Source organism: Quercus lobata, chromosome 6 (assembly GCF_001633185.2).
Source record: "Quercus lobata isolate SW786 chromosome 6, ValleyOak3.0 Primary Assembly, whole genome shotgun sequence".
Taxonomy (NCBI): Eukaryota; Viridiplantae; Streptophyta; class Magnoliopsida; order Fagales; family Fagaceae; genus Quercus; species Quercus lobata.
Genome location: NC_044909.1, coordinates 43,488,103 through 43,502,864, shown reverse-complemented (window position 1 = coordinate 43,502,864; position 14,762 = coordinate 43,488,103). Strand labels below are relative to the sequence as shown.

Here is a 14,762-nt window from a genome sequence, read left to right as displayed (position 1 = left end):
TATATTGTTGTCTCGTTTGGTTCTATCAATATACTAAGCATGTGGGCACCAACTTTCTATACTTTTGTACACTTACTTTTGAGAATTAATAATAACATTCTATCTTTAATAAATACTAATAATAATAATAAAAAATGTAATGGGTGAATGGATAATTACAATATCTTTTGGATAGTATTGTATGTTACGTTTAAACTACAACTAGTTATTTATATATACAAAGAAAGAAAAGAGATAATTTGAGAGAGTAATAAAAATTAAATAATCTGATTCTGAGTGTTTTAAAAAAAATAGTTGCATAAAATAAAAATAAATAAGTAAATTCTTTTACTTAAATAGATATGGATTTTTGCTGTGGATGCTTTAAGTAACATATATAGATACTGTACTTTATCAGATATGGTGTCAAAGTTGAAATTCAGTAATGACTTCAAAATGAGAATCATTAAATATACAAATTTTATAAATATCAAAATCAGAGGATGAGTGGAGTTGATTATGAAAAGTACAAACACTGATCGGCTGTCTTTGGCAAGTACTATATATTGTCCTAATGATGTGGCTATATATGGTTTGAGTGGTACATAGATGGTTAAGGTTCTAAAGGTCTCTGAGAAATAAAAGTGGGAAATGCTGCAGTAGGTGGTTTGGTGAATGTCATAGTTGACGTTAAATTCAACCAAGGGATTTCCATTTTGGTGATTTTTCCCAGCTTTTCTTTGCCCAATTTTCCATCCCCCAATTATCACTATTACACCAACCAAACGCAGGCTATAAAGACCAAATTTACGTTTGGATACAATTTACTTTTGTTAAAAACTGAAAATACTATAACAAAATAATTTTTAAATATATAAATAGTACCTAGTACCTAGAACCTATTTTTAATAAAAAATAGTTAAAGAGGGGGTAAACGAAACAGCACATAAACAGTAATCTTACCGTTTGAACAGTAATTCTGTCCTCAGCTAAAACACGTGCAGAGAGCTGAAATGCGTCCCTCCCAAAATGTGGAAGCAATAATCTCTATTCAAACCGCACAGAGGAAGAGACCCACATTCTATAAATCGACGCTCCAGACAGCTAGTATAGGCTACCTTGACTTAAAACTTTATCACTGCAGCTTTGCTTGATTTTGATGCTAAGGGTGCGTTTGAATCGACTTCAAACGAATTTCGGAAATCAATTTCCGGAAAATTCTGCGTTTGGCTGTCACGGAAAACATTATTTTCCGGAAATTGATTTCCTGTTGACCGAAATTTTCAGCCTTGACCACGGAAATGAATTTCTGCCCTCATTTTCACTTCAAAGCATTTCCGGAAAAAGAGAGAGAGAGAGAGAGAGAGAGCGCGCGCGAGAGAGGAGAAGAACATTCCAGTCAGTCCGATGATCGCCGGCGGACTCCGAGCTCCAGGCGGCGCCGATCTCGCGAGCTCCAGTCCGACGCCGCGAAGATCACGATCGACGGCGCGATCTCACCTTCGCGAGATCGCGCCGTCGCGAGATCGCGCAGTTGATCGCGATCTCGCCTTCGACCGAGATCGCGATCGACAGCGCGATCTCGTGAAGCGTCGATCGCGATCTTGCGCCGTCGCGAGATCGCGATCTTGCCGCGCCGTTGATCGCGATCGACGGCGCGATCTCGCGAAGCGTCGATCGCGAGATCGCGCCGTCGCCGTTGATCGTGAGATCAAGCCGTCGCCGTTGATCGCGAGATCGTGCCGGCGAGATCGCGATCGTTGATGATTTTTTCTGGATTTGTGTTTTCCTTCTTCTTTTCCAAACACCAGAAAATATTTTCCGGAAAATTTTTTGAAATGCAACCAAACGCATGGAAACATTTTCCTTTTCCGGAAATTAGCATTTCCGGAAAATATGTATTTTCCAAAAAACGTTTTACAGCAACCAAACACAGCCTAAGTCTGAATTCTGGACTGAGAGTTTAGAGGTGTATTGTTTTACACTTTGGTCCTCTTGTTTGAAACTGGAATAGTATACGTAAGCCCTAACAGCAATATTTATTTTTATAGGTTTTAGTGTTTTACTATCTCTGACCATTTTTTTAAAAAAAATTTAGGCATAAATGCATTTTTAATCCTTATATTTTGGCTTTTTTCTATTTTGGTTCTTATATTTTCATTTTACTATTTTTAGTTCCTAAACCAATTAACGCGTGATATTTAAGTCCTTACCGTTACCATACTAACTAAAAAAATTGACGTGACAAACAAAGTTTATTGTTAGTACACTAAAGGCTGACATGGCCAATAAAATAATATTTAAAAATACCACGTCAGCATAAAATAGTAATTAAAAAACACACATCAGCATCCGCACAAACTTTTATTTTTTTAAATTAATTTATCAATTTAAACAAAATGAAAAATGAAAAAAAAAAAAAAAACAAAAAACAAAACAAAACAAAATTAGAACCCAAAATACACATGAATTCATATCTAGTTTCATAAAAAACATGAACAAGTAAGAATACAAACCCAAGAAAAAAATAAATTTACCGACAAGAAACTTTTCTTGCATTTTCTTATACTTAGAACCAAAGACAAATTACCAGCAAAAACATCTAACCAAACACCACCAAAACCAGCAAAAAACAATCACACAAAAAACCCATAAAATAAAAAAACTCCACATCCTCTCGAAAAAACAAAAATAAAAAAACCTAGAACAAGATCTCTAAAGATTTCTAAAGTTCTAGAGCTCGACGGACTAGTGTTTTGCTTACCCAAACAAAAATCTCTAAAGCTCTCTCTTAGATTGGTGGTGGTGGTTGTTGAGGTGGAGATCGGTGGTTGTGGGTTTAATCAAGGCTCAGATCGGTGGGGTGTGGCCATGGGTCTTCACTCTTCAGCCATGGGTTGGTTTCATCAACACCAACGACTAGTTATTCTACCTCACCATCAGGGTCACCGTCATCAACCTTATCGTCATCATTATCATCGTCAACATTGTCATCGTCGTCGTCTTCATCGGAGCTAGGAGTGGTGGCTCCGCCGCCGTAACCGTCCCACTGATGGCGATGAGCGAACAAGCTGTTGTTACAGCGGAAGTCAGTGGTGGTGGGGGGGGGGGCTGAGGGGTGGTGAATGTTAAATATAATTATTATTAGTAACACGATGTGTTGTACCATGTTGTGTATGCTAGAGTGGATGCAAAAGGGGAAACATAGAATAGGAACATCGATAACACAAAGGTTACGTGGTTCAGCCTTGATGGCCTACATCCACGAAGGAATCCCTTAAGGGCTATATTTTTATTGTATAAGAGTGTATTACAAAACCTGTGTTACAATAAACCCTAACATAAGTATATATAGGCGACTAAACCCTAGACTACTAGTACAAGTAGGATTGGGCTTGGGTCTATTACATTGGGCTAATATGTCTAATATATATCTCTAACACCTTCTCTCAAACTCAAGGTGGAAGCTCGATGAAGGCTTAAGGTTGGATAAACATGAGAAGATCTCTTAAAGATGCCATGAATAATGCCTTTTGAAGAAACCACAATAAAGAATATGCCAATTGACCAATTTCGAAGCTTCAAATGAAGAAACAGAGGTCAAAATTGGAATCTACGCGAAAAACTGAGCAAGATAAACCCCGTCAGAAATTTTGACTTTTGGTCAAAGGTCAACGCAAAAAGTCAAAATCAACTGGTCTAGGGTCAAAGTCAACGGATACTGGTCCGAGTCGGTTTCGGGTTTCCGGGTCGGGTCACGGATCGAGCAGCAGAGCCGCTGACGTCATCCTATGACGTGTCGCTGACGTGGACTAGGGCTGATATGGAAGTGCTTGCATGGCTGCTGACGTGGAGTGATGATGTCATCACTCCACAGATACTGGTTCGGGTCGGTTCTGGGTTTTCGAGTCGGGTCACGGATCGGGTAGCAGAGCCGCTGATGTCATCCTATGACGTGTCGCTAACATGGACTAGGGCTGATGTGGAGGTGCTTGCATGGCTGTCGACGTGGAGTGATGATGTCATCTAGTGACATCAGATGACATCAGCAGTAGTTTTCGGCACCTAGCAGGAGCGTGCGATGTTCACCGACGCGTGGAGGAGAAGCTAGAAACCCAGGTGGCGCGTGGGGGCACGTGTGACAGCGGTTGAAAGCCATATTTCTTCTATAGGCAGATCGGTGGTCGACATGGCCAATAGGAGGGCGCGTGTGGCCAATGGATGAGCTACACATGAGGAAATCGTGGCGGTGCATGGGAAGGATCCTTAAACACAGGCGGCGTGTGTTGGCGCGTGTAAACGCAATAGATGGCCGGACTTCTCGGGTTTTGCAGATCGCCGAGCAATGAGGCCGACATGGCGGCGCATGTGGCTATGATCTAACTGTGTCTCGAGATTTTGGACGGTGTGTGGGGACATTCCGGAGCTGTTAGCAGCGCGTGGTGGTGCATGATTTTGCCATTGAGGGCCAAGTTTCTAGGTTTCTTTTGCGGGAGGTCGTGGAGCACGTATGTGGTGTTGGTTTCATTAGGCGAAGTAGAGATTTGCACAAATCTGAAGAGTTAAATCACAGCTTTGCTTGAGTTTGTGGATCTTAGACATAGCACAGTGCCACGGTGGCTGCGAGATGCCATGGAGTCTAGATCTCGTAGAGAAGCATGTGTGATATTCTTCTTTACTTGCTAGAGATGTTTTGTTTGATGCCAAGAACTAAGTTTGGCTCTGATACCATGTTAAATGTATTATTAGCAACCCAATGTGATATACCATGTTGTGTATGCTAGAGTAGATGCGGAAGGGAAACATAGAATAGGAACATCGATAACACGAAGGTTACGTGGTTCAGCCTTGACGGCCTACATCCACGAAGGAATCCCTTAAGGGCTACATCTTTATTGTATAAGAGTGTAGTACAATAACTTATGTTACAATGAACCCTAACATGAGTATACATAGGCGACTAAACCCTAGACTACTAGTACAAGTAGGATTGGGCTTGGGCCTATTACATTGGGCTAATATGTCTAATATATATCTCTAACAGTGAAGAAGAGCTTGTCGTCGATGTAACCGGAGAGCCATGGGTCTTCACTCTTCACTTTTCAGTGGAGTGTTTTTGCTGGTTTTGGTGGCGTTTGATTGGATGTTTTTGCTGGTAATTTGTGTCTGGTTCTAAGCATAAGAAAATGCAACAAAAGTTTCTTGTTGGTAAATTTATTTTTTTCTGGGTTTGTGTTATTGTGATTGAATTTTCTGGGTTTGTATTCTTTCTTGTTCATGTTTATGATGAAACTAGATCTAAATTAATTTGTATTTTGGGTTCTAATTTTTTTTTCATTTTTCATTTTTTTTAAATTGATAAATTAATTTAAAAAAATCAAAGGTTGTGTGAATGCTGATGTGTCTTTTTTAATTACTATTTTATGCTGACGTAGCATTTTTAAATATTATTTTATTGACCATGTCAGCTTTTAATGTACCAACAGTAAACTCTGTTTGCCATGTCAGCCTTTTTAGTTAGTTGGGTGATGGTAAGGACTTAAATGTCAGACGTTAATTGGTTTAGGGACTAAAAGTGGTAAAATGAAAATGTAAGAACCAAAATGGAAAAATGTTAAAATGTAGGGACCAAAAGTGTATTTACGCTAAAAATTTATAAGTTTTACTATCTATGACCATTTTAGACAAATTTTTATTGGAAACTGAAATATATGCTCTAAGGACATATATATATATATATATATATATGAGTTTTTATTGACGTATGTCCTTAGGACATATAATATTAGTAAAACATTTAGAAAACGTTTTATGAAAAAATGATTAAATATTTTAACAAATTTTTCAGTTTTCTATAAAAATTTTCTTAAAATGTATGATTAATGTATATATCACATATATTAAACAAACCCAATTTGACTTATTATTGTGTTTTATTTATTTGATTATAATAAGATCGGTGGGATTTGCTTGCTAGTTACATTCAACTCAATTCCATTGCACTATTCTATCCATGACAAACAAAAGTATACACAACATGATATCTCTCTCTCTCTCTCTCTCTCTCTCTCTCTCTCTCTCTTCTCCTATCCGTGTGGGAGGGAGGGGACATAATTAAAAGCTGTTATGTATGGTGACAAAACTTACTAGAGTCTGAACTCTGAAGTTCTTTTGAGATACCCCGTCTTCGAGAGTGAAACCACGAGCTAAAAGTTGAAGAAAAATTTACCAATGACCAAAGGATTTTTTCTTCCATATATTTTCGTTGTTTTGGCCTTGGTTTGTATTTTTGATTTTAAGATTTTGTTTATTATTATTATTATTTTGGGGGGTAGAACGAAATGCATATTAATCATCAATAATCCTAACACGTCAGTGAGTCAATTCAATATCATGATCCAAAATAATTTATATGTATTAGTTATAGTTTAGCTATCAAATTTATCAAGTTAAAAAGAGCTTAATATGTATTAGTTAAACTAATGCTAAACAAATTCTCATTATATTAGGTAAATTCTTTTTAACAATTTATCGAATTTGACATTTCATTTATTACTATTTATTAATTAAATATTCTATTATATATCATTTTTTTTTTGGGTCTAATTTTGTTGTACATTGCACAACTAGTATCCTTATATTCTCTCTCTCTCTCTCTCTTTTTCCTTTTTTTTCCCTTTCTTTTGGAAAGAATTCTTATATTGTGTTGATGTTTATGATTGAATTGATAAGCTAGACCTAGCTCTAAGACATTCTACAACACAATTCTTTTGTAGCAATTCCTTGCATATATACTCTGTGAGAACCCAAACAACCAACACAAGAACAGTGAGGCTGATCTTTGATCTACACAACTAATTTCTAAAAGATGGGGAAAAGTAATCCACAATGGAAGGTCAAAGCAACAAGATGAAGATGTAAAGGATCAAATCAAGCTTTTATAAATGTAGGGACAACATTCCCAAGTTACAAGAATGGGGTTCTAAGATTGAAAACTCTTAAAACTGTTTCTCTAACTTTTCTCTCTCTCAAGTTCTTGCTTGGGCTTTCTCTCTTTGATTTTCTCCACCCCCTTTCTAGTTCCCCTCTTCCCTCTTTTATAGTTGTTTTCTCTTTTTCTCTCTCCTCGGCAGGCTTCTCCCTAGCTAGACTTGGGGGATACTTGTCCCATCATCCCACTATTCTGTCATTTTTTGATCATGAAGTAGGACTTTTGGGAGGTGTTTTTACTGTTCAGGCCAGTCATTCAGCATTTAATATGGCTGACATTGGGTAGGGGATTTCATTAATGCAGAGGTGACTGTTTTGTTAAGTTCTATATCCTTTTCAGCATGTCTCTTAGGGGAGAGTTGAAAGGAGAATAGCCACCATTGGGGAAATAAATCACTATTTGAGGTGTGTCACGGTGACCTCGGGAAGCAGCCCACAAGGGACTGCCTCAAATATGATCCCGGGGGGGGGGGCGAGGTGTTGCCACCTCGACTTTCTAGGTTAGCAACCTTGGCTGGTATATCTTCATCAATTGGCCCTTTCCTCTCTACTTGTATCCTGGGCCAAGTTGATTTCCTGGATATGCTTCTTGAACTTTACTCATTAGGCAATGTCAGAGTTCAAACCCCCCCCCCCCCACACAACACATACACCTATTTCATTTTTGTAGGAAAAGAAGATATTATATTTAGTAAAACAAAGATTAACAAGAAGTAGTAGTAAGAATGGCTAAATCCTTCCTGATTACTAGGGGAAAATAAAGCCAAAGGCATTAACAGCAAGCATCACAAATTATTAATGGATAACAATCCCTTACAAAATCCCCAACTATATATACTTATATGCACTTACCAAAATTATACAATCTAAATGTGTATATTATAAACACATGCTAGTTTGATTTATTCAGTTAGCTTGTTAAATATTATTACGTATATATAAGTGCTAAAAAAATTAGTCATTAGTTGAATACATTAAAATTTTATAATAAATATACATTTTATATATGTATATCTATAACTGTTTTTATAAATTTTACTAAATATTTGTATATTTTATAATACACAATATGATATGATATATAAAATATATATTAAAAAAATCAATTTACAATTTTTTTATTTTAAGTTCCAAGATAGAATATATATCACTGATCGAAAAGAGTGTTACAAGTAAAATTCCAGCAGGTTACATAGAAGTTAACAAGGCTAGAAAGAGGTACAGTACACTTAGGCCTATTACCAATGAAGCACGGGTGAGGGTGAGGGTGCGGGTGCGGCGAGACTCGGCAATTTTTGAAAAATTATTAAAAATATTTTTATTTATATATTTTATATATTATTAAGCATTTTTTTTATATAATAATAATAAAAAACTCATATAATAATAATAATAATATACAAAATAAAGCCTCTCTGACCAAAGGCTCAGTGGCTCACGTACCAGTGGTTCAATGTACCCACAAAAAAAAAAAAAAAAAAAGGGAGGGAGTTGTGGCTCACGTGAGAGGCTCAGAGGCACAAAAAAAACAAAATAAAGCCTCTCTTCTCTTACCAACGCTTTTAACCATCCTTTTTCAAAAAAAAAAAACTTATATAAAAAAAAAAAGAAAAAAAAAAAAAGAAACAGAACAGAACGGAAGTTACGGAACGCTGGGCTAGCGAAAAAAAGGAAGAAGAAGACAAAGAAGCAAAAAAGGAGAAGCAGAAAGGGGTTAAGCCGGTGAAGACGGCGTATCAAATCCACCGGTATTTTCGGTTTTAAGTATTTTTTTTTTTTTCCTTCTTACTGGCCGATTTCCTTTTTCCGGTCGAAACACACCGATATTCGGCCGATACGATCCGATTCGGCTCGAGTCTGAGCCGCGTCGGCACGAGTCGGGAAAAAAAACACGTGGCAGGATGCGACTCGACGCGGCACCGACGTGCGGTCAGCGGCATCCCTCCCGCGTCGCCGCGTCGCCGCGTCGGACGCGGGTGCGGCTCCAGAGGAGCCGCGTCCGTGCATCCCAAATACAGAGACACTAGTTTTTAGTTACAAAAATGTAGGCCTGGTATGGCGTTGTCTGTGAAGCCGTGAGACGCTGAAAATCATTCAACATACTGATAGCTACCTCCACAATGCCCAGTGGTTGTAGCAGAGCTATGACTATGACTAGTTTTCACAACTATGACTATTGTTTGAGCGGAAAAAATGTGGAAAATGCTGTTACTGTAGTGCCGCGACGGCTGAACTACAAGACACATTTATTGACTCGTTGAAAATTTTGGTCCTCTCGTTTGAAACTCTACTAGTGGGCTAATAGACGTAAGTTGTTTGAAACTGGACTAGTGGGCTAATAGACGTAAGCCCCACCAACAATAACTACATACGTGTTTTACTCGCGAAAGTCGAAATCAATTTGACATCTAAACTGCATATTATTTGACGGGTTCTGATTCTTTTGATTAAGATCGGCGAGATTGATATTAAACCTGAGTTCTCATTCTCCTGTGTGTGTTTCAGTCCTGTATCTTTCTCAAAAAAAAAAAAAAAAAAAAAAGAAAAATCGGCGAGATTTGCTTGTTAATGTAAAGTAATTCTTTGAAGAAAAAAAAAAAAAAGGTAAAGAAGTTCTGAGCGGAATACTGTAAATAGTTTTTTTTTTTTTTTTTCATATTTATAATAGAATTTATTTTTAATGTGAGAGGAAAAAATATAAATTTATTATATTTTAAAAATATTTAAATTTTTTCGTTATGGTGACAAAATTGATTGAAGTAAGAAGTTTTTTTTGAGATATTCTATCTCCTGAGAGTGAAACCACCAACTAAGTTGAAGAGTAATTGACCAAAAACGGGAGGATGTTTGTTTCATTTTCATTGTTTCTGGCCTTGGCTTGTAATATTTATTTATTTATTTATTATTATTATTATTATTATTATTTTGGGTAGAACAAGCTGCATATTAATCATTAATAACCCGAACACATCATTGAATTGATACATCATAAGTATTGATATCAAGATCCAAATTAATTTATATGTGACGAATATCGGTGAAACGGTCGTCCATTTACAAGGACAACCATAAAGCACATCTAAGTCAGGATAACCCCAAGAGCAAGCAATGAAAGGCAGTCCGTATGAAAGGACGAGCCTATGCACATTAAAGTCAAAAATTAACTCCATCAGGCCAGCCAACAACAAGTAAATGCGTCGGAAAGGTTACAAGAGTTTTGATGAGACATCAAAGAGAATCATCATTGCCATTAAATGCTATAGTTCATTCAGGTGAAAACGGCCAAAAGAGCATTAATGGGCATAAATGACCAACCAAAAAGCAAGCTATATAAAGCTAGCCAACCCAGGTGAGTTTTCTTCATGAAAAACACAATATACTAAAATTATCCTATAAATTCAGAGCAATAATCTAACTTAGGTATCATATTTTCTATAGCTGGCACCACGTCGGTGATCTTTCTTTCTATTTCTTGTCTTTTCAACAAGTATCGTGGTTCGTCCATTGGTAATGACGAGAAGCATACTGACGAGATCATATTTGAGCTTCATCAATATGTATTAGTTACAGTATAGTTTAGCTATCAAATTTATCAAGTTTAAAAGAGCAAAATAATGCTAAAAAAATTCTCTTTAAATTAGGTAAATTCTTTTTAACATTTTCTCTAAGAACAAAGTTTGGTTAATTACAAAATTAGTTGTAATCTTAGGTTACAACTTTACTCAATATCTTTTTATTGAAGGTGAATTTTGACAAATCTACTTTTGGATTATATCTTCTTCTTATATTCGTCATACTTGCAAAATTTCTAGAAAATTAAAAATCAATAGCTATGTCATTAATAAATTGTTTAAATTGCAAGTTTTTGTAATTTAAAATTATGCATAAAATATAAGTTTACAAATCATATAGTAAATAATATCCAATTAACACAAAATTTGACATATGTATTAAAAACGTAAAGAACATGCAACTCAACCATTAGATTTTCAAAATATGTAGTAATATTTATTTTATTGAGTAAGCTTGTAGCCTAAGGCTACAACCAATTTTGTAACTAAATTTTTTTCTTTCTCTAATTTGAAATTTTATTTATACATATTGTAGGGTTCTAATTTGTGGCTCAAGTTCAAAGCGTATGGAATCTCGACCTAATGAGCCCAATATAATAAATTTGTAGAGAGTGGGTTAAATAACTAAACTCTAACGATTTGAACAACGGCTAATATAGAATTAAATGATAATCAAATGCAAACAAGATGTATTAATATCAATAGACTTTCAGTCCGAGGAGACTATAATTATATATAGATCACAGTTGAATACAGAAACAATTTGGATTACTACAGTGTTCTCTTTCTCTTTTTTCCGATCCCTCTTCCATGAAGAGCCTTTCACCTTATATATCCTCTTTTGAATCATCTACACCCTCCACTTGTTGATCATTTGAACCCCTACTTGAGTACTTGTCCCATCAGATACCCTCTCTAGCTCTCTGTGAGTTGCGATAGCCAAGGTGACACTGTTCAGAGGTCTTCTCCACATAAATGCGGCCAAAAAAGTAGTTACAGTGCATTTAATGCGATGGTGTCAGCATTCCCCTATATATTTTTATGTTTTCTTCATTCTCATATGTTCATGAGGCACATCCCTGTCATTGAAGTTTCTTGGAAGGTCACTTTAATTGTTAGATTACATACTTTGAACCATATTCATCAAGTCCAAGGAGGATGTACTCCTCGGACAACCTTTCATTTGCTCTCTACTTATGAGACCTGATCTGGAAATATCTAATAATTATTTGCTTCTCCTCAGACCCATTTATATCCTCAGATAAAGCCCAATATACGATTTTGGACCCTTACCCCTACACATATGTATATATAAATTTTTTGTCGAACTTTGTTGTACATTGCATAACTAGTATCCTTATATCGTCTCTCTTTTACCTTTTTTTTTTTTTTGGAAAGAATTCTTATCATATTGTGTTGATGTACATGATTGAATCGATAAGGTAGACCTAGCTCTAAGACATTCTACAACACAAATTCCTATTCAGCAATTCCGTGCATATATACACCTATCACATTTTTCATTTTGTAGGAAAGGAAGATATTATATTCAGCAAAACAAAGATTAGCAAGAAGTAATAACACTAAAAATGGCCAAAGCCTTCTTGATTACTGGGGGAAAATAAAGCCAAAGGCATTAACAGCAAGCATCACAAATTATTTGGTATCATAGTGGTTTATAGATGGAAGCATGTAAACAACATTAAGCATATTTATGTGCTGTCTCCAGAAGACAATGGCAAAGTTCATCTGGCTTTGAAAGCATTGCCATATGGTCAGCACCATTAATCTCCATCACTTCTTTAGGCACTCCATTTTTAATCATCCATCGCTGAAATTCCACTGGAATCCCTAAATCCTGATCACAAACAACATAAACTTGTGGAACCGACCCATATCCCTCATTTGAGAAATTCTTTGCCTTGGACAAGTCATCAAGGAACAGCGATCCTGGCCTTGCTAAAGTCATGGCTAGTTCAAAATCCTTGAAAAATGCACACACATTTGAATCATGTCCAAAATTCTTCAATTATGTATTGCGCATGCATATGTAATGTTGCACAAAAGGAGAAAGTGTTTACCTCGGTGGGGCTTAATTGATAGAGCTTCGTGGACAAGAACTTGGGGCCAAAAAAAATTGACGTTGAAGGTTGGTTGACGCTTCCATAGTCAGAAAACTGTGTGTCCAACCATGCTTCTGCAGGGGTTCTTTCATTATACTTCTTGCATAGAAAAAGACTACACGATTAGCACAACTGGAAGTTTCGGTATAAACTTCTGATGTCTTAATTTCACAACTACCAAATAACAAGGGCGGCCCATAATTCTAAGGAATGAGTCAAATGCAATTGGAATCAAATCCCCTCAATCTAATCTCTTTTAATATTCCTTCTCAATTTTAATTGGATGTACGATATGTGTCTATTAAAAATCAAATAAATTTTACGTGTAGCAGGTCATCTAAAAATGGGAGGCAATTGAAGGGGATCAGTTTCACAACGTGATCAGCCTAATAATCTGATTCTCCCAATGTTTTTTTTTTAAGAACCTCAATTTCTTCATGAAATTTATGTGACATTATCGACCATTATATGGAGAAACTGGGGGCTAATCATCATTCATCAATCATCAGTACAAGGCAGCAATATCAGTACCCAAAAATTCTAAGACCACAATCTAATCCTAAATTTTTATCACAACTATTTATGTGACAGACTATGAGTGGTGAAGAAGAATCAGTAGATTTTTGTAAAAATAAAAGACAATTAGTTACAATTTACCATGTGAATATAAACAGTTGTAATTTAGTTCATGGTACTAAAATTACTTTTTTTTTTAAATACCCAAAATATGATATTCATAACCGATGTGTAAATCTAAATGATATCATATATATATATATATATATATATATATATATATATTTTGCCAACAATAAATATCTATTCCCATGCCAAACGACTTGTTATAAGAGTCCAAAAAATCACACCCACAAATATAATATATATATTGGGTTGAAAATTCCCAAAATCCTAATTTTAAATAGTAGCTATCTATGTTATTCCTTTCGTAATGGAAATTTAGTGGGTAAAATATCAATGTCAAACCTGTTCCAAGACATATGAGGGCTTGTGTTTCGTATCTGGCATAAAGGCCGCCATGAAAACCCCAGCAGCTACTTTCTCTGGATACTTGTCCATGGCTAGTGCTATATTCAATCCACCTAGACTGTGCCCAACAAGCACCACCTTTTCATTTGGAGGAAGAGAGGCCAAATACTCCAACAAAGGCTCAGTGTACTCATACATAGTATGAACATCTTGAATTGCCTTCCTGTTGATGCCTGAAGCCGCAAGATCAAGAACTGTGACCCGGTGGCCAGCGGACTCGAGCCGTGGTTTGAGCTTGTACCAACTCCAGGCCCCATGACATGCCCCATGCACTAGAACAAAATGCTTTTGTACTCTGGGAGCTGCCATGTTTTCTGTGGGGAACGCTGTTTTTTTTCTTCTTCTTTTTTTAATGGGGGCAGTGATGTTCTTCGTTGAGCATTATATATAATGTCAAGTGGAGAAATCTATTTTTTCTTTTCTTTTCTTTTTTTGATACAGAAAATTCTAGTTTATTAAAAAAAAAAAAAATGAACACTGTCCTTGGATAACCTTTAGATTATTGAACGAATCATAATGGTGGGTCCATGATACCTTATGGGCTGTCCTTTTGTTTTATTAAGAGTTATTTCATACTGGTTGGTATTGCAGGGCCGGCCCGGCAGTCTAGGCCTGAAGTGACCTAGGCATAAAGTCTCCCGTTACCCAAAAACACATTTCAAAAATTCGGAATGACAATGTAATTGTATTTGTGATTTTAGCTTAGTTAAATTTTATTTTGGTTTAGCTTTTTAATTTTCAAATTAAAAATACGTAAGAGTCTACATGGCAGTTCATGTGGTATAAATTAATATTTTAGTATTGCCGTACGTTAATCATGTCAATTTTTTTTTCATCTACCACCTAGCTATTTTGACATAATATCAAATGTTATGCACTAAACTAATATATTCGAGAGGTTGGGGATTATTTTGATGCATGATACAAATAGACCAAAATGGTAAATAAATAAGTAATGCACTTTTTTCATACATTAACTTTAAAAATTAAAAAAAAAAAACCTATGAAAATTCCAACTCAATTAGAATATAAAATGTATAAATAAAATATC

At 35.9% G+C, this 14,762-nt stretch overlaps 1 protein-coding gene across 1 annotated transcript; it reads right to left on the bottom strand.

Annotated features, from left to right (window-relative positions):
- Positions 1–12,119: 12,119 nt before the first annotated feature.
- LOC115995205 (salicylic acid-binding protein 2-like) lies at positions 12,120–14,159 on the bottom strand. The gene is made up of 3 exons (XM_031119667.1): positions 13,649–14,159; positions 12,623–12,760; positions 12,120–12,525 (listed from the first exon to the last, which is right to left on the bottom strand). Exons 1-3 carry the CDS (start codon positions 14,018–14,020, stop codon positions 12,244–12,246), a joined length of 792 nt encoding a protein of 263 aa, XP_030975527.1. The 5' UTR covers positions 14,021–14,159; the 3' UTR covers positions 12,120–12,243.
- Between the last annotated feature and the right edge of the window lie 603 nt (positions 14,160–14,762).